General features: G+C 42.4%; 1 protein-coding gene across 2 annotated transcripts in view; it reads right to left on the minus strand.

Annotated features, from left to right (window-relative positions):
* The window catches only part of PCNX2 (pecanex 2), a 292,933-nt gene that overhangs the window by 231,029 nt on the left and 41,538 nt on the right, over positions 1 to 20,366 (minus strand). The window contains exons 9-10 of one of the 2 annotated variants that reach the window (XM_044942027.2): positions 4,301 to 4,436; positions 3,443 to 3,469 (exon numbers count right to left, since the gene is read on the minus strand). In XM_044942027.2, the coding sequence (XP_044797962.2) occupies positions 3,443 to 3,469; positions 4,301 to 4,436 (163 nt within the window). The remainder of the gene's footprint in view (positions 1 to 3,442; positions 3,470 to 4,300; positions 4,437 to 20,366) is intronic. The other variant, XM_025284518.3, reaches the window with a different exon arrangement.

The following is a 20,366-nucleotide window of genomic DNA, read 5'->3' on the forward strand; positions in this document are numbered from 1 at the left end:
TGGATCTAATCTAGTGGAAAGGAATTCAATTTTGAAAAAAATTAGTCTCCATTCATTTGCTGAACAAATACTTAATGAGCCCCAGCCCGCTGCAGACCTTCTATTTCTAATCTGTGGGGTTGCTTTTTTTTGTAACTGTGGTTAAAAAAAATACATAATATAAAATTTATATCTTAACCATTTTGTATGTATGCGTTTCAGTAGCAATAATATTCATATTATTATTCATGTTTTCATCTTGCAAAACTGAAACCCTGTCCACATTGAACACTAACTCCCCACGCTCCTCTACTTTCTGTCTCCAGGAATTTGACCCCTCTGGGTACCTCCTATTAGTGGAATTAAAGAGTATCGTTCCTTGGTGACTGGCTTGTTTCATTTATAATAATGATCTCAAGTTCTATCATGTTTCAGGTATCAAAATTTTTTTTTAAGGCTGAATAAAATTTCATTTTATGGATAGACCACTTTTGTTTATTCATTCATCTGTCGACAGACACTTGGGTTGCATCCACCTCTGGCGGGATATTCACTATTCACAATCATGAATAACACTGTTGTGAACACACACATGCAAGTATCTGTTGGATTCCCTGCATTAGGCTCTTTGAATATACACCAAAAAGTGGAATTGGTGGATTATGCTAGCTTGCATTTTTATTTGTTTGCTTTCGTCTTATATTTTTCCAAAAAGGATTTTCAGTAGGCTCTAATTTCCTGTAGGCTAAGCTGAAGCTCCAATACTTTGGCCACCTTATGCGAACAGCCGACTCATTGGGAAAGACCCTGATACTGTGAAACATTGAAAGCAGAAGGAGAAGAGGGCAACAGAGGATGAGATGGTTGGATGGCGTCACTGATTCAATGGACACGAACTTGGGCAAACTCCAGGAGATGGTGAGTGACAGAAGCCTGGCGTGCTGCAGTCCACAGGGTCACAAAGAGTCGGATACGACTTGGTGACTGAACAACAACATAAGACACAGAAGACTGAGAGGAAGGACCAAGATAAGTAAAGGGAGGAGGAGGACAGCATGGAAGAGCAGCCATGGAGGTAAAGCTACCTTTCAGTGGTCTCATTCACTCCTCTCAGACTTACAAAGAAGAAGGTCATACTTGGGCAGACTGCATAATTTTTCCTTAATTCACTGAAAGTCGCTGATGTCAAAACACCCAGTATGCATAAGGGCAACACATCTGCTTCACTGGAGACCATGTGCAACCCTCCTAGGAGGCTAACTTCCCCATATCTGTGTTCCCAGATGCTAATTCCCTGACAGCTATGGAGCATAGGTTATTCAGACTATAAAATATTAACACAAAGAGCATTTCAAGGGAAAGTTGATCCATTGTGAAGGTAATATGCAGGTTGACAATATATAGGATGGATTGGGCTATATTATTAGAGGTAAGTTGAGATTATAAGTGCTGCTTGTGTCTGGAATTTGACTCCAACAGAAAAGAGAGCCTCGAAGAAACTTCCTGCTGTCCTGTCAGCAAGAACAGCATCTTCTTTCAATGACAATGAACTTATGAAAGTCAAAGTGTTACGTGCTCAGTCGTGTCTGACTCTTTGCGACCCCATGGACTGTGGTGCGCCAGCTCCTCTGTCCCTGGAACTCTCCAGGCAAGAATACTGGAGTGGGTTGCCATTCCCTTCTCCAGGGGATCTTCCCGACCCAGGGATCGAACCCGGGTCTCCCACATTGCAGGCAGATTCTTTCCTGTCTAAGCCACCAGGGAAGCCCAGTGAATTTGTAACTTAGAGTAAATCTTCCTCTCAAAAGAAATCCCTTCTCTTTATGCTCCATGAACTAAGAGTGCAAGTAAGAAATAAAACACGTATACCAGCTGAGTAGGGTTTACCATTCCGTGATGTGGGAATTCAGCATGATGTATAAACACGTCAAGGAGAAGCAACAGTGAAAGTGACAGCACTCTTTTGAATAGTAAGAAAATACTCTCTTTTAGATAGTAGTTTTAGGGAAGGTCACTATAAAAAAATCACATGAAGACTATGTCCACATCTTTTGTAAAACTTATTAATATGCACAACTGGCATATTATGCTATTTATTGCTGCTTAAATGAAAATCATCTCAAAGAAAAAATGATTTGACTTCGGTGTTAGTTTGCTAGGGCTAACACAATGAAGGACCACAAACGGGGTGTCTTAGACAACAGAACTGTATTTCCAAGCTACCTGAAAAATTCAAGAGTTCCATAAAACTCATAAGAATTTTGATGATATTAATAATTAATACTGATTATTAAAGGCATAATTTTGCCATACATTCTCATTAATCTTCAAAGCCTCATAATAACTCTTCCACAGATGCAAACTACCACATACAGGATGGATGGGCAACAAGGCCCTACTGCACAGGGAAATATAATCAATATCTTGTGATAAACCATAATGGAAAAGAGTAGGAAAAAGAATACATATAACTGAATCACTTTGCTGTACGGCAGAAATTAACACAATGTTGTAAATCAACTATACGTCAACAAAAAACTTTAAATGAAAATAAAAAAAATAGTCTCTTCAAGAGTTCCATAACTAATGAGCATTTTGATGATGTTAACAATGGTCCTGAAGATAGCCTCTTCAATAAGTGGTGCTGGTAAAACTGGACTGCTATGTGCAAAATAATGAAATCAGAACACTACCTAATACCACACACAAAGATAAACTCAAAATGGATTAAAGATCTAAGTGTAAGGCCAGAAATTATAAAATTCTTAGAGGAAACATAAGCAGAACACTCGATGACATAAATCAAAGCGAGATCTTCTATGACCCACCTCCTAGAGTAATGGAAATAAAAACAGAAATAAACAAGTGGGACCTAATCAAACTGAAAAGCTTTTGCACAGCAAAGGAAACTACAAACAAAATGAAAAGACAACCCTCAGAATGGGAGAAAATAATAGCAAAGGAAACAACTGACAAAGATTCATTTCCAAAATACACAAGCAGCTCATGCAATTCAGTACCAGAAAAGCAAACAATCCAATCAAAAAGTGGGAAAGAGACCTGAAGAGACATTTCTCCAAAGAAGACATACAGAGGACTAACAAACACATGAAAAGATGCTCAATATCACTCATTATTAGAGAAATGCATTAGAGAAAAGAAGGATAGGGAAGCACTGCAGTCCATGGGGTTGCAAAGAGTAGGACACGACTGAGTGACTGAACAACAATAACTGTACTTTGCAAGGTACTACACTGTAAGATTGAAAATGTTACCCTTATTTTTGTACTTATTTGTTTTTTACGTATTATTTGTGTGGAAAGTATTACAAACTTATTGTAGCACAGTACTGTATAGCCAACTGTGTCAGCTGGGTACCTGGGCTAACTGTTGCACTGATGAACAAATTGGACTTAACAAACATACTCTCAGAACAGAACACATTTGTATATACGGGACTTACTGTATTTCTTTTTGTAGGCGAGATTCTCTAGAAGAAATCAAAACATGGTCAGGAAGAAGGTAAGCAGAGCAGTAAAGAAATGTTACACAAACTCGACAGTATCTCATTTATAGCCCTCTTCTTTCAATCTGCACCTGCTGAAATCTACCTTTCTTCAAGGTCTAGCCCAAGTGTCCTTTCTTCTAAGGAGCCTTCCCATAGACATTCTCCAAAATGCCCTGATAGAATGTGCAGCTCTAAGTTCATGACTGGTTGTATGTCTTTCCTCCTATGTTCTTTTTGAATTCTTTGCTCTGTGTCTTAGAGTCTCATTAAAAGTGAAGTAATAAGTGAATGAACATCAGTAAGTTAATCTCTCAGTAAAATAACAGAAAGCTGCATCTTTTAAGTGCTTGATGATCATGTCATTTGTTCCATGAATAAAGTTTCTCTTCAAGCCAAGATTCTCTTTCAAAATTTCTGCATGCCTAAATTATAAGGCTATAATAAATTAATAAATATCTAGATAATTTCCAAACCCCTGCAGCGAGAAAAAGCCATTCCAATCAACTGAGGTTTTGTGGAATTTGTGCAACTCGGCAACAAAAGATCAATGTAAATCAATTTCTAATACACTGGAAGAACAATCAAGACTAATAACCCATTAGCATCAGTGAAAATGTATTATCTAAATGGTATGTTATCTAAATGGTCTCTTTTCACATTCATCCAGTAGACTACCATGAAGTGATGTAACCACAACCCTCTGATGTAAAATTCAGGACAAGACTGGACTAATTCTGTTAGGGAAACCAACCGGAAACAGGTTTCAGGACCCCTGCTTCTGGAACATTCACAATCGGTGATGCTGGGACTTACCCGTGGGGTTTCTGACTGGGTCCTCCTAGCCACCATCAGTAACAGCTGTTGTTGAAGAGCACTGACTGCAGGGTCCCCAGAAGAAGGATCTTGACTCTCAGAAGTCGTGGTACTGGAGGAGCTAATCTGCAAGTCTCTGAGGATGGGCAAAACAAACACTTTGATTACCTGGAAGTACTGGAAATCATCTATTTATTACACCCAAACACAAGGACAGCATGGATCCTTAATGCAGGTAGCAAGTAAGTTTTTTCCACCTTGCATGAGTAGTTCCACTTCCATCTCTAAGAATTTTCCACAGTTTGTTGTGATCCACAGAGTCAAAGGCTTTAGCATAGTTAATGAAGCAGAAGTAGATGTTTTTCTGGATTTCCTTGCTTTTCTCTATGATCCAATGAACGTTGGCAATTTGATCTCCGGTTTCTCTGCCTTTTCTCAATTCAGCTTGTACACTAGAAGTTCTTGGTTCACGTACTGCTGAAGCCTAGCTTGAAGGATTCTGAGCCTAACCTTACTAGCATGTGAAATGAGTGCAATTGTACAGTAGTTAGAACATTCTTTGGCATTGCCCTTCTTTGGTATTGGAACGAAAACAGCTTTTCCAGTCCTGTGACCACCGGTGGGAAAGACTGAAGGCAAAATGAGAAGAGGGCAGCAGAAGATGAGATGGTTAGATAGCATCACCAACTCAATGGACTTGAATTTGAGCAAACGCAGTGAAGAACAGGGAAGCCTGGCATGCTACAGTCCATGGGGTTACAAAGAGTTTGATACAACTTAGTGACTGAACAACAATGAGTGTTCTAAGTTGACAATTGCATGTGCCATGCTACCTTCAGCAAAGGGCAGTCATCTTGCACACATTCAAATAACTCAGGTTGTCCAGAGATATACGGTGCCATGGGATAAGCAGGTGGACACTTGGTGTTCTAGAGACAATGATCTCAATTTTCTATATATTTAGTGGAAGGGGAGGTGGTAGCAACAGTCTCTAGCTTCCTATTTTGCACAAACAATAAACAGTGAGCCGGATCATTCCCAAGACACTGATCAGGAAGAAACAGTGATGATCTAACACTTCTGCTACCTCCTTCACCCCCAACACTGTCCGCACCTCCTCCTCACCCCCACCGCCACCCAAAGCAAGGAGAGTACAGAGCAGAGCAAAGAAATGCCTCAGGTAGCTGTAAAAGAGGACATTAATAAGCTAGCTGTAATCTGTATCGAAAGAACTTTATTGTTGTTAATTGCATATAAACTGTCAGGACTAAAATGAATAGAACTCTTTAAGTAAATGCAAGCTTGGCACTTTCCCTTTGGCTCAGAAAGCAACAAGTAGAATATACTTTTCCATCTGCTTTTCTAGCAGGGCACCCATAACTTTGAGGAGACAATCAGTTGCCTCACCTGCAGCCATCTCTAACAGAATTCCTGCTCATGGAACTCTAGTTTTATTCAATCATCCAAGACTGTATGCTCCAGAACAGACGAGGTCCCTCCCTGACCCCTGGAATAAATCCTGGTTACTTCATGCCCATCAGGGGAACTCCATTCACTCTGGCCAGTCCTGGTTTTGGCAGAGGAGTGTAATACTACTCTAAGAGGCCACCATGGAACAAACGGGTGGCGGCCACAGATAAGGATGCTCACAGGCAAGTTTCTCTACTTCTTTTTTTCAGTTTTTAAAAAATTAATTTATTTTTGAAGTATAGTTGATTTACAATGCTGTATTAATTTCAGGTGTACAGCAAAGCAATTCAGTTATATAGGGCTTCCCAGGTGGCTCAATGGTAAAGAATCTGCCTGCAATGCATGAGACCCGCCTTCGATCCCTGAGTTGGGAAGATCCTTTGGAGAAGGAAATGGCAACCCACTCCAGTATTCTTTTTTTTTTTTTCCCACTCCAGTATTCTTATCCGGGAAATCCCACGGACAGAGGAGCCTCAAGAGCTGTAGTCAATAGATTGCAAAAGAGTCAGACATGACTTAGCAACTAAACAACAACAACAAATATGTATATGTTCTTTTTAGATTTTTTTTCCATTTAGGTTATTAAAAAATATTGAGTAGAAGTCCCTATGCTATACAGTCAGTCCTTGTTGTTTATTTTATACATAGTACTGTGTATATGTTAATCCCAAACTCCTAATTTATCCCCACCACAGTTTTCCCCTTTGGTTACCAGAAGTTTGCTTTCTATGTCTGTGAATCTGTTTCTGTTTCACAAATAAATCCATTTGTACAATTTTTTTAGATGCCACATATACATGATATTATATGATATTTGTCTTTCCCTGTCTGACTTCACTCAGTATGACAATCTCTAGGTCCATCCAGGTTGCTGCAAATGGCATTATTTTGCTCCTTTTTATGGCTGAGTGGTAATGTCTTCTGATTTCTAGTCTCATGTTTCAGTACAAAGTCTCTGACAAGTTTTTACATCTTTCTTTTTCCCAACTCCCTACTACTGGATTCATGAACAGACAAATACTCTCCAGGAACGGTGTTTAAAATACATCCACTATTCTCACATGCACGCACACAAAGACACAGATTTCTCTACAGTTTTGAAACATGATTTATGATTATTTGATGACACATTGAATAAAGGCCTCCTTGTAAAGAACCACTTAGGAAATATTGTATGTTAACACCGGGGTTTGAGAAATGTGTCACGTGGGATAAGTACATGGATTTTGAAAACATAAAAATCCTATCCTTCTATTATGTGGATGACTGTTCCATAAACAGCCCTTTTGCTTCCTGTCCATATTGGTGGTGTAATGCCTGTCACTAATAGAGAAAAAAGGTTGGATGTATAAAAACAGTGTTCATTCAAACCTTTGCGCTTTGTGTAGAAACCTCTGAGGACTACACTTCTGTCATCTCATAGCTAAATACAGTAGAATTAGAAAGATCTTGTTAATACAAATTCAGAGAAACCCAAAACTCAGCAAATGCCAAAGCTTCACTAAACCCAAAAGATTAATCTGACTTCACTGTAGGTAATGTAGGTGATGCCTATAAACAGCCAGGGGCAGGATAGAGATGTGAGAAAATCTAGACGGTGTATATCGCCCTCTGTTGCCAACTGAAATAAACTACGAACAGACTATTGTGTAAGGTGTTAACAGTTCCTTCAGAGCAACCTTCCTTCTGCCAGGAAACATGGTCCAAAAGAAAGTGCTGGATTTGTTGCATATTGTTTAGCATGCTTCTGATGGCAAAGTAAAAATAACAATAGATAACACTATTTTTCTTGAGAAAGCCATTTAAAAATCCTATGTAAAAATCTAGGGTTTGGTTTTCTGTTCAAAATCTTCTGGATGAGTTCTAGAATTAAACAGAACTAGGGCGGTGCCACTGGTGAAGAAGCTACCTGCCAACACAGGATATATGCAAGAGCCATGGGTTCCACCCCTGGGTTGGGAAGATCCCCGGGAGGAGGAAACGGCAGCCCACTCCAGTATCTTGGCCTAGGAAATCCCATGACAGAGGAGCCTGGTGACCCTATGGACAAGAGAAGTCCATGGGGGCACAAAGAGTCGGACATGACTGAGCAACTAAGCATGCACACCCGGGTTTAAGTTATCGCTCTGCTATTTACTATCTGTGGCTATAAGTATGTTGTTTTCCTACCTCAAATCCACCTATAAATAAGACCCTACTGTACAGAACAAGGACTAGATTCAGTATCCTCTGATAGACCATAATGGAAAAGAATATGAAAAAAAAGAATGTATATGTATGTATAATTGAAACACTTTGCTGTATGGCAGAAATTAACACATCATTATAAATCAGCTATAATTCAGTAAAATAATTTTTTAAAACCCTCACCTATAAGACAGGGATGATGTCTTCCTCATAGAGATTGTTGTAAGAATTAAAGCAGACTGGGTATGGTACTTCTCATATATTAGTCGCTTAATAACTATACTTTTAATAACCTTCTTATTTCCTTCTATTGATGTAAGACCTGACTTTGCACATTCTCATATGAAATAGTACACTGGCCCCTATATTTTTCACACAAATAACATACTAATTCTAGTTGTCTTTATGAGCAGGATTGACGGAGGAGTGCCTTGCCCTCAACTTACTCTTAATCTTTTTCTTTGCGTAAAGACAGACTCAAACAGCATATCAAGCTCCTCTTAATTACCCTCTTTTACAGAAGTTTAGTATCCTAGGCGAATCATGATGATATAAAGAGAGATTCTTTTCTGAGCTTTATGACTGATGTGTCCTCACCAGAAAACCCGCCTTGTTATGTGTATAAAGGTTTCCTATTTTACTAGGAGATGTGTAACGCTGTTTCCAGGGGTGAAAAGATGTATCTTCTTCATGTGGCATAGTTTTCTGGGGTCCAGAAGTTGAAGTGAACCATGGGCATCAGCTTTTCCACTCAAGAACCAATGAGGCTATGACGTCACAAAAATCACTCAGTGGACAGGACTTTTCCTACCAACCCTCCAAGAATTCCCATCCAACCTTCCTTTTCTTGCATCTCTTCTCAGACTATCTGCTGTCTCTTCTCCTGATCTTAGCTATGGGCTGTTTAGATTTAGAATCATCTAAAAAGTTTCTGTTGTGGGGAAGGGATAAATTAGCAGTTTGGGAGTAATAGTATATATATAAAATAATCAACAAGGACCTACTGTATAGCACAGGGAAATCTACTCAATATTTTATAATAACCTATATGGGAAAAGAATCTGGAAAAATATATAGATATAAAATAACTGAATCACTTTGCTGTACACCTAAAACTAACACACCATTGTAAATCAACTATACTTCAATTTTTTAAAAATCTCCAAAGAAGTCTCTGTTTCACTAACTTAAGGCTAGAGACTTCCCCCATATTAATAAATATAATGTTAAAATGCTAAGCTTCAGGAGATGTTTCCGCCTCTATAATAGCAATGGAAGTGGAAATATTCCAACCCTGTAGTAATTACACTCTGAACTACAATAGAGCCGTATTTGCACATCTGGTCTTGATTTTCCTGCTCTCTGGTTAATCTCTGGCAACTAGTTTGGTTCAGAGCTATAACTTAGATGTTTGTTGTTGTTGTTGTTTAGTCACTAAGTCGTGTTCAACTCTCTTGCGATCCCATGGACTGTAGCCCTCTAGTTCCTCTGTCCAAGGGATTCTCCAGGCAAGAGTATGGGAGTGGGTTGCTACTTCCTCCTCCAAGGGATCATGCTGACCCACCCAGGGATTGAACCCACATCTCCTGTGTCTCCTGCATTGGTAGGCTGATTCTTTACCACTGAGCCACCTAGGAAGCCCCATGGCATAGATATACAAATTTAAACTAGGTCAAGCTTACACCAACAGCAGAAATAGTGATGAATGGAAATTACAAAAAGAGAAGCCACAGGAGCAAACAAAGATGAACCAGGGGCCAGAATGGTGCATTTTCTCATCGACAGAGTTGGGTTTCAAATTCACAGTGACCACATTGTACTATATTGCACTCTCCAGGTTTTCACTCACCCCAGCTTCTGTAAGCAACAAATAACTGAAACACATTTTCCCACCGATGTAGAAAGAAGTCCTTGAAATTCTTCATCTTCCCCACATCTCAAAACGTACAGGCTACCACCCTGAGGGAGAGGGCCTCTCTTTCTGCCAGTCCTTCCTTGTTTTACGGGCTTCCTCGGGGGCCATGGGGACAAGTCACCCAGAGGGGCACAGCCTGGAGATGAAAGCCAAAGTCACATGTGCAAGACGTGGGATCTTTACATAAAGACGCACTGTTTTGGAAACTCTAACCTGTTATTTAGAATTTGAACAGGGATTCTTGCTTTAAAGCCTGCAAACAACTCTTCTTTTATATGACAGCAAAATTCGTCTTTGCATTTGAGAAAAAGAGCAGCAGCCTGGGAGCCGGTCAGGGCCTCCAGCATGGGATGAGACTGCCACCGTGCGGCAGCCGGGGCTGTGACCATGGAGACAGACTCCCACTGAGCCACAGGGCCTCTTCCCCAGGGTTCAGAGAAAGTGCCTGGGAAAAAAGAAGTCTTTCTAGGGTCAACCTCACAAACCCTCCATTGTTAGGACTCTGCGCCTGCATGAAATTTTCATCTATCTAGTGGTAGGCTACAGTCCGTGGGGTTGCTAAGAGTCGGACACGACTGAGCAACTTCACTTTCATTTTTCACTTTCATGCACTGGAGGAGGAAATGGCAACCCACTCCAGTGTTCTTGCCTGGAGAATCCCAGGGATGGGGGAGCCTGGTGGGCTGCCGTCAATGGGGTCGCACAGAGTCGGACACAACTGAAGCGACTTAGCGTTAGCAGCAGCAGCAGTGTGTCTAAGAAAACAAAATAAGGACTACAGTGAAAGGATCTGATATTAACAACAGAAAAACAAGAGAGAGAGAGGACACAGGAATTGTGGAATAGCGGGAACTTCGCAGAGGCAAACCCCTGGAAGGTCCTCTACTTTTTCCAGATATTTCCACCTCTGTGTGACCTTGGAAAAGACCCTGATGCTGGGAAAGACTGAAGACAGAAGGGGCCGACAAAGGATGAGATGGTTGAATGACATTACCCACTCAATGGACATGCTTTTGAGCAAACTCCAGGAGGAGGTGAAGGACAGGGAAGCCTGGAGCGCTGCAGTCTATGGGGTTGCAAAGAGTTGGGCATGACTTAGCAACTGAACAAATGTGATCAAAGGCACCAAGAACCCCCAAGCCAGCAGTTTTCAAAGTAACTCAGTAACACATAACTCTCTCATGCAGATCAACAGAGTGAAGCTGCTATGTACGTATCTTGAATATCTATCACTGGAGTTAACATTTTCAACTCATTCCTGAGGGGAACACAAAACTAGGCATATCTAATATTGAGAGAATTTACAACATTTTACATTTTGCCCACCTAATTGACTAACATCCATGCCTCACATTCTAGCTGAGCTAATGCAAAGAAGAGAATCCTAAAGAGGTGTCTTGTTTTGGTTTTTTTACAACTTTCTGCCTGCTTACCTTCTTTGGGATCCAGGTACTTAAGCACGATGGCTTTGAAAGGCTTTCCTGAGAGTTGATCCTAGTAAGTAAGGGAGGTTTTACTGAGACTAGGGTCAGAGAGGCTAATAATAATAATGTTCAACAAAAAAGTAAGAACTCTGAGAAGACAATAAAGATTAAGTGCACTTCAATCCATCTTTGGAATGTAGTACCTAATGGGTTTAGAGGTTTAGAGTAGCTTTCAAAAGCAAGCCTAATGTATAAGCATAACAATATCTGTTTCAATATGCACTATTGCATGCATGTGAGTCACTCAGCCATATTCGAGTCTTTGCAACCCCAGGGACTGCAGCCCTCCAGGCTTCTCTGTCCATGGGACTCTCCAGGCAAGAATACTGGAGTGGGTTGCCATTTCCTTCTCCAAATATGTAGTACAATGATTCATAAATAAACAGAAGCTCAAAACAAGTGAATCCAGATAAATATAAATAGATGATTACTAATGTAATCTACTCTACTTTTTTTTAATAGAAACAAGTTGAGATACAAAAATCCCTGATAAAGATCCTATAAACCGATTCGCTCCAGATGAGTTTACCATTCAGTAGACCAAGGCTACTTTATGAGTAATAGATTCTCAAAATGAATGTAAATACTATGTCTTTCCATAAGATTTCACTGGGGAGCAGATGATATGCATTTTGTGCGCACTTTTAAAAATTTTGTATACATTTGCATGAGATTGCTTTTGACACTAGAAAAGGTTTTATAATACTAAAGTATGGTTGTACATCATTTACAGAAGAAAGCTCTTCTATGTTGCTTGCAAGAATTCACAGATGAAAGAAAGGTAAATCTTTGCTGAACAAAGAACAGAAACTATCAAGTTTTCATTGCAAGACATACAGAGGAAATAATAAAAGTCCGCTTTGCAGTGAACCCTTTGGACACAAAACACACTTCAACTTTTATGCAGCTTCACCTTCAACTTCCTAGGCAGAGAGACTATTTCAACTTCGATTTTCTAGGCAGATGAGCTCATAGGAGGGTCTGAGCTGAATCAGTCCTGTGTCCTGGGTAATAAATTTATCCTCTGAAATTTTTTTTTACATAGCAATTCTGAACTCTGCTATTCAAGCCATTGTCCCTTATTCTAGTTTCTGAGGCAAGCAGGAGTACATGAGATAATGTTACCAAAGGTACTGGCTTTCTGGACAGTTATTGTACAACCAGAAAATACCGCTTATATTTCTCTGGCAGTTAATGAGAAATGTATTGGTTCCCACCATGACGGAGGGACCAAGGAGGGAAATTTGTTTCCTCCCCTGGTTTCCTCCAGGAATCCCCAGAGAGACATGGAAGTTACACAGCAAACAATTCCCTATTCATACTTGGGAGTCAGGGATATAAAACTGTCACATGGCAACTAGACTTAACAATGGTGAAGAGGAATGGCTTTCTGGCCAATAATGAGAATCAGGGGTTTAATGGCCTAGTTGGAGGCGATCCCAGCCACTGAAGTCGCCTTAAAGGGAAAAGACTGTTTTTCTAATATCTTCCATGGCTGAAGGGCTTAGAAACCCCCAACTCGGAATCCTTCCAAGTTCAACATCAAACTTTATGTTTACTCTGATAGGAGAACTCTAAATGTAATGGCATTATAAGCCAGGCATAAAATAGTAAAGTACCTTCTCTAAAACCGCCAAAGAGGCCAAAAAGCTGGAACACAACAGGTTGATAGACTACAAGGTACTTAACCGTCTTTAAAATCTCATAAAGTGACCCATAAAAGTGCGAGAGGAAAGACTTTCCTCAGCGTGAAGTCCAGCTCTATTGCTGCGTAAAGTCATGGTGAACCTTAACCACCACCCCACTGCTTCTGTTTGGAGACCATTTAACAAGAGCTCACATTGCCCAGCGTCCGCTGTGAGAGGTACCATACTAAGCACTGCATAAGGTTGCTGTTCAGCTACTCAGCCGTGCCTGACTCTCTGTGACCCCGTTGACTGCCAGCACACCAGGCACACCCTTCACCATCTCCACTATCTTCACTATGTTTGAGTTTGCTCAGACATATGTGCTTTGAACCGGTGATGTCATCCAACTATCTTGTCGTCTGTCGTCCCCTTCTCCTCCTGCCCTCAATCTTTCCCTGCATCAGGGTCTTTTCCAATGAGTCGGCTGTTCGCATCAGGTGGCCAAAGTATTGGAGCTTCAGCTATGATATTTAGCTTTTGAAGCCACCCACTGAATTCATTCCTAGTATTATTTCCATTTATGGATTAGAAAGCTGATGCTTAAAATGATCAAGGAAGCTGCTCAGTGTCAAACCCAAAGTTACTCTTTGTGCAGGAATGGGAATCTGAGTCAGTCCAAGATGAAAGTTCAAGCTTCAGACACAACCCCTCTGATGTCAGGGAAGTGTGGCTTTCCTTCAGGAAATGTCAGCTTTCCATCACAGTCATCTCTCATATGGACAAAGAAAATCATTTCCATTGAATGGAATATAATGCTAGAAAATAAAATTTGAGACTCAACCTCAATTTTTACAGAGAAGGGTTAAAAAGAGTCATTTCGCAGGGTTTTTTCCCCTCCATTTTGCCACTTATGAAAGGAGAAGATAACATTCTGTATTACGAATATACACCAAGTGTGTGCTGCTAAGTCTCTTTAGTTGAGAGTTGCAACTCTTTGCAACTCCATGGACTGTAGCCCAGCAGGCTCCTCTGTCCATGGAATTCTCCAGGCAAGAATACTGGAGTGGGCTATGTGCCCTCCTACAGGGGATCTTCCTGATCCAAGGATTGAACCCGCATTTCCTACAGCTCCTGCATTGCAGGTGGATTTTTTACCACTGAGCTACCAGGGAAGCCCTCATATATATACTATTATGTATAAGTTAATTAACAAGGACCTACTATATAGTGGGTTCAATCCCTGCATCAAGAAGATCCCCTGGAGGACAGCATGACAGCCCACTCCAGTATTCTTGTCTGGAGAATCCCATGGACAGAGGAGCCTGGTGGGCTACCGTCCATGGGGTCTCAAATAAGTGACTAACACACACACACACAGCATAGCACAGAGAACTGTACTCAGTGCTCTGTGATGACCTACATGGGAAAAGAATCCAAAAAAAAGGGGGGGGATATATGTATATGTATAGCTGATTCACCTTGCTGTACAGCAAAAACTAACACAAAGCAGTAAAGCAACTATACGTCAATAAAAGTTAAATTTTAAAAAAAACGTTGACCAGACAAACTCCTATTGCTTCTGGCTCTTCCCCTCCAACAATCGGGTGAGGGAGTGATCTGTGGGTGCTGTTTGAATAATCCACTTTCACTGGGTTGTTTCTCTGCTGCTGCTAAGTCACTTCAGTTGTGTCCGACTCTGTGTGACCCCATAGATGGCAGAGAGGTCTAATTACTTCTGCTGCAAGCAAAGCCAAACATGACATCCTCCACAGGATTTCACACCCCACCTTTCCCGCTCCTGCTCTACCTCTTATCTGCTATCCCTACATGACCAGTTGGTGTCTGCTATCCAGAACTCTAATTGGGCTACCTTGTCATTTCCAATGATTAATTTGATTCAGTTCACTATTTACCGAACATCTACCTACAGAGGGCTAAGTGAGGGCTACAGAGGCACCCTAGTATTTTTATTTGTTGTTTAGTCACTAAATTGTGTCCAACTCTCTGCAACCCCATGAACTGTAGCCCACCAGGCTCCTTTGTCCGTGGGATTCTCCAGGCAAGAATACTGGAGTGGGTAGCCAGTTCCTTCTCCAGGGGATCTTCCTGACCCAGCAACTGAACCCGTGCTTCCTGCATTTGGCAGACGGATTCTTTACCACTGAGCCACCAGAGAACCCCAGAGGCACCCTAGCCATGGTGACTTTTCCTTAAACAAGAACAGTCTAGAAGAGCTGGGCGTCTCCTGCACCAGGGAGAGTGTGGCAAGCTCCTCTAACAGCAGCATGGAGGGATGGAGTAATTGTCATGGAAGGACTGACACAGGAAAGATGGATATAAGAGGCAGATAGTAATCTGTGCTTGGAAAGAAGAGAATTCCAGAAGGTAGAAGTGCATGGAGATGGGCGTTCCAGGCAAAAACAGGCAGAGGCCTGGAAGAGGAAGGGTTGGAGGCCAGCGCCATGGGCCTCCAGGAGTGAAGCAGTGAAGCATGGGCTGTGAAGGGTGCCTGGAGGAGGTGGGGTTCCACGTAAGAGCACCCCAATATCACATGTGTTAGCAAGAGGACTGCCTCACCCAGGTCTCAGAGCACTCACAGGCCTCAGCCAACCATACATGTTATCTGTGGCCTATGGCAATTCAAAAAAATATTAAAATCAATAACATTAGACAAAATAGAGGGACGTCCCTGGTGATTCAGGAGTTAAGACTTCGCCTTCCAATGCCAGGAATGTGGGTTCAATTCCTGGTCAGTGGCTAAGATCCCACAGGCCTCTCAGACAAAAAACCAGAAACATAAAAAATAAAAGAATACATTATTGAGTATTATAACAAATTCAGTAAAGATTTTTTTTAATGGTCCACATCAAAAAAAAAATCTTTTTAAAAAATGGATTTTTACAGATAAATGGGAATTTCTAGCTCCTCTTGGGAATAAATTGGAAAGTCTGGCCACCCAGGCTTCCCAAGCTGCCATAAGCGCCCTAAATAGCCCTCTAGCAAGTGCATGTGCTCAGTCGTGTCCGAATCTTTGCAACCCCATGGACTGTAGCCCACCAGGCTCCTCTGTCCATGAGATTTTCCAGGCAAGAATATGGGATGGGTTGCCATTTCCTCCTCCAGGGGATCTTCCCAACTCAGGGATCAAACCCACATCTCTTGTGTCTCCTGCATTGGCAGGTGGAGTCTTTACCACTGGTGCCACAGGACCAACGCCCTCCAATGGATTCAGCACCCAACACCCCTCGCATTTGATTCTGGGTCCACTTCACCCATTTGTCCCTCCTGCCTGGCACCCAGCAATTGAGGCTGTGGCCCCTGCCTGCAGAAGGGTGCTGGGGGAGGGATTTAAGAGTCCCCCGGCCTCTTAGTAGCTACTGAGGTTGGGCTTGTCTCTTCACCAGTCTCAGTTTCCTTTTCTATCTAATGCAGCTAATATCACCTGCCTCTCCTTTGTCACATGGATGGAAGGGGATACTTTAGTACTGAGCACAGTGCTTAGTGCAGAATATGGCATCGATAAGCGATGGCTGCTGCCACCACTATGACAGGAAAACACTCCTTCAGGGCCAGGAGCTGCCAGAATGCTGCTTCCCATGGAAAGACTCGAGGCCACTGGGGTACAGTGTAGTGTGAGTGACTTGGCCCTCTAAGTTACAAACTCCGGGCCCGCTGTCATTGCTATTGATCAGCTATGTGCTGTTCTGATGCCTTTACCTCTAGCATTAAAGAAAGGAATGACACTCTCTATATATACAGACACACACACAGGTATGTTAATGAAAGGATTGTTGTTGTTCAGTTGCTAAGTCGTGTTCAACTCTTTGCGACCCCATGGACTGCAGCACGCACAGGACACCAGAACATAAGGCGCCCAGGTCAGTAAGTGTCTAATATGCTACCGGGGAAGAGCGGAGAGATAGCTCCAGAAAGAATGAAGCAGCTGGGTCAAAGTGGAATCGATGCCCAGTTGTGGATGTGTCTCGTGGTGAAAGTAAAGTCTGATGCTATAAAGAACAATATTGCATAGGAACCTGGAATGTTAGGTCCATGAATCAAGGTGAATTGGATGTGGTCAATGCAAAAATTAACACACTCAAACTAAACCAGCTTGGAATTTCCCTGGTGGTCCAGTGGCTAAGACTCTGCTCTCCCAATGCAGAAAGCCCAGGTTCAAACCTGGTCAGGGAACTAGATCCCAATGCCAAAACTAAAGATCCCGTGTGCGGCAAATAAGACCTGCTGCTGCTGCTGCTAAGTTGCTTCAGTTGTGTCCGACTCTGTGCGACCCTGTAGACAGCAGCCCACCAGGCTCCGCCATCCCTGGGACTCTCCAGGCAAGAACACTGGAGTGGGGTGCCATTTCCTTCTCCAATGCATGAAAGTGAAAAGTGAAAGTGAAGTCGCTCAGTTGTGTCTGACTCTTTGCAACCCCATGGACCTACTAGGCTCCTCCGTCCATGGGAGTTTCCAGGCAAGAGTACTGGAGTGGGTTGCCATTGCCTTCTCCAAATAAGACCTAGTGCAACCAAATAAATACATAAATTCTTTTTGAAAACAACAACAACAAATTAAACCAGCCTGTTTGCTTTTATCCTAAAGATAGTGAAAGTGTTAGTCAGTCAGTGTGTCTGACTCTCTGCAACCCCACGGGCTGTAACCCACCAGGCTCCTCTGTCCATGGAATTCTCCAGGCAAGAATACTGGAGTGGGTTGGTCATTCCCTTCTCCAGGTGATCTTCCCAACCCAGAGATCGAACCCAGGTCTCCCTCATTGTGGGCAGATGATAGCCTGAGCCACCCAGGAAGCCCTGCTCTCATCCTATCTTACCACAATTTTTCGTTCATACAACCAGTTCAAAAATACCCAAGCCATCACTACACCACACGCATCCACAAAAGCCAAGTCTGATTACAAAGCCAAAGAAATTAGCCTCCCACGTGTGGGTGGCACAGCTTTGAATACCTCTTAGCCTGGAGAGGAGTGTGAGACTGTTGGAATATTCACCCTAAGGCTGTCAGACAGCAGCTGAAACCCAGAAGATCGTCTGACTCTACATAGGACTGAGCCGTTGTTTCTGAGCATGAATTAAACAACGGCAGTCCCAGAAGTGCTTGTCCAGCATCACCCAGGACACCTTCAATGCTACAATTTTGCTAAGTGAAGTGACTCGAGTTTTGTGCTCAAGCATCAAACAAGAAGCACCGCACACCTCCTGTGCCCAAATGGGCCACTGAATGGCCATAACATTCCAGAACAAAGTCCCTTCGAAAGGACCAACTTATCTCAAAGAGTAGACAGTACACAGGACATGTATATTCTCAAATAATAAAATGGCACCCACTCCAGTTTTCTTACCTGGGAAGTCCCGTGGACAGAAGAGCCTGGCAGGCTACAGCCCAAGGGGTCACAGAGAGTCAGACATGACTGGGTGACCAAGCACACATACATATAATAGCAGACATGAAAGAGATGATGAAATGATCATCATCATTTCATGAAAGAGATGATGTACGTGACTGTGGGCCATTCTTTCTTAGAACTCTTAAGACTGATGCCCTGTCAAACTACCTTAGGAAAAAGCAGATAATCAAAGACTTAGAACTTTGCATGTAGGAGAATTTCCCTTGTGGCCCAGTGGTTCAGACGTCACCTTCCAATGCAGGAGGTGAGAGTTCGATTCCTGGTCAAGGAGCTAAGACCCCACACGCCTTGCGGCCACAAAACCAAAGCATAAAACAGAAGAAATATTGTAACAAATTCAATAAAGACTTTTAAATGGTCCACATTAAAAAAAAGATCTTTAAAAATAGAAAAAAGAACATCGCATGTAGGGCTGGGGGACCAAGACCTTGTCCATCAGAATGTTCACATACAAAAACTGTAAGAGACAACGAGGAACGTTTCTTTAAAAGAAGGTTGCTTTTATAAACTCGGTCATCACTCTCTTTAAAGAAGGACAGTCATTAATTTACTTGCATTTTACCAGAAGGAGAGTCCTCAGGGATCATGTGTCAATCTCTGCTGCCCAGCATCCATGCACCGTGGGGCTTCCCAGGTGGCGCTGGTACTAGTGGTAAAGAACCCACCTGCCAATCCAGGAGACTCAAGAGATGCACGTTCAACCCTGGGTCAGGAAGATCCCCTGCAGAGTAGGAAACGGCAACCCACTCCAGTATCCTCCCTGGCAAATCCCATGGACAGAGGAGCCTGGTGGGCTACGTCTATGGAGTCGCAAAGAGTCCAACACGATTGAGCAACTAAGCACATGTCCACCCACCCTGCTCCAATTTTCCCTCTGAAGAGAACTCCCGTACGTTCTCAAAGGGAACCTGGCATTCCAGCTCTGTGCATGTGCTTAGACCCAAGCCAAGTACTTGCTTTGGTGGCTGGGCTCAGGGTCCATGGCCCAGTCAGAATGAAGGAGTCACACAGTTTATGGGGAAGAAATATGTTATCTCCAGTGGACTTGAATGAGAGAAGACATAAGATGTGGGGCTACTGAAGCACCTCTTCTTTTAGTATCAGAGCATTTTATTTACTTTTAGTCACAAGGCATGTGGGACCCTAGTTCCCCAACCAGGGATTGAACCTGTACCCACTGTGTTGAAAGCACAGAGTCTCAACCACGGGGCCAGCAGGGAAGTCCCTGCAGGCATCTTTTGACTGTCAGGGTGAGGTGTTTGAGAGTGATGTCAAAAAGAGCAACAGGAAGGTGATGGGAGAAGCAGAAACCACACACTTGAAGCCATCTACCTAAGACAGCTCCGTTACATGGCCCCTAAATTCGCATTTTGGTGAAGGCTGCTGGACTTGGATTTCTCTCATGGGTAACAGAAAGGGTCTCACTGTTCATGTACATGGAAAGGCAGATCTAGGAAAGGACTGACATTTTGAGACACTGCTAAGCCACAGGGCTTCACAGGAAAACACAACCGGTGTCCCCTAAAACTCCAGCAGGGCCAAAACCTACCCTCGACAAAGTCTCTTTCACCAAGAGTAAATGCTCCACGGCAATCCTTAGCCCTAGCAGGTCTCAAAATGGAGGAGGAGCAGTGATTAAACAGAAAAGAGCTCTAGCTGAGGAAGAAACACAGAGGAAACAAAAGAAAACAAGAGTTGGAGGGAAATTAATGAGGAGAGAGAAATTAAGGGGAGAAAGTGAGTTAATGGTATCTGTCAATGAGGTATGGTCCAAGGAATGGGGCTTCCTGAAAACCCTATCGGCACGCTTTTTAATTCTTATCTGCACACTGTGTATTTTTAGTGTTTTAAGGCTCTGGATAGGTGGTCTTATTCTACCTGCCATTACCAGCAAAAGGCAGTTCAAATATTTTCCTCGGGGAAAGTGAAGCCCATTTATCAGGAAAACAAAAATTAA

This window comes from Bubalus bubalis, chromosome 4, assembly GCF_019923935.1.
Source record: "Bubalus bubalis isolate 160015118507 breed Murrah chromosome 4, NDDB_SH_1, whole genome shotgun sequence".
NCBI lineage: Eukaryota > Metazoa > Chordata > Mammalia > Artiodactyla > Bovidae > Bubalus > Bubalus bubalis.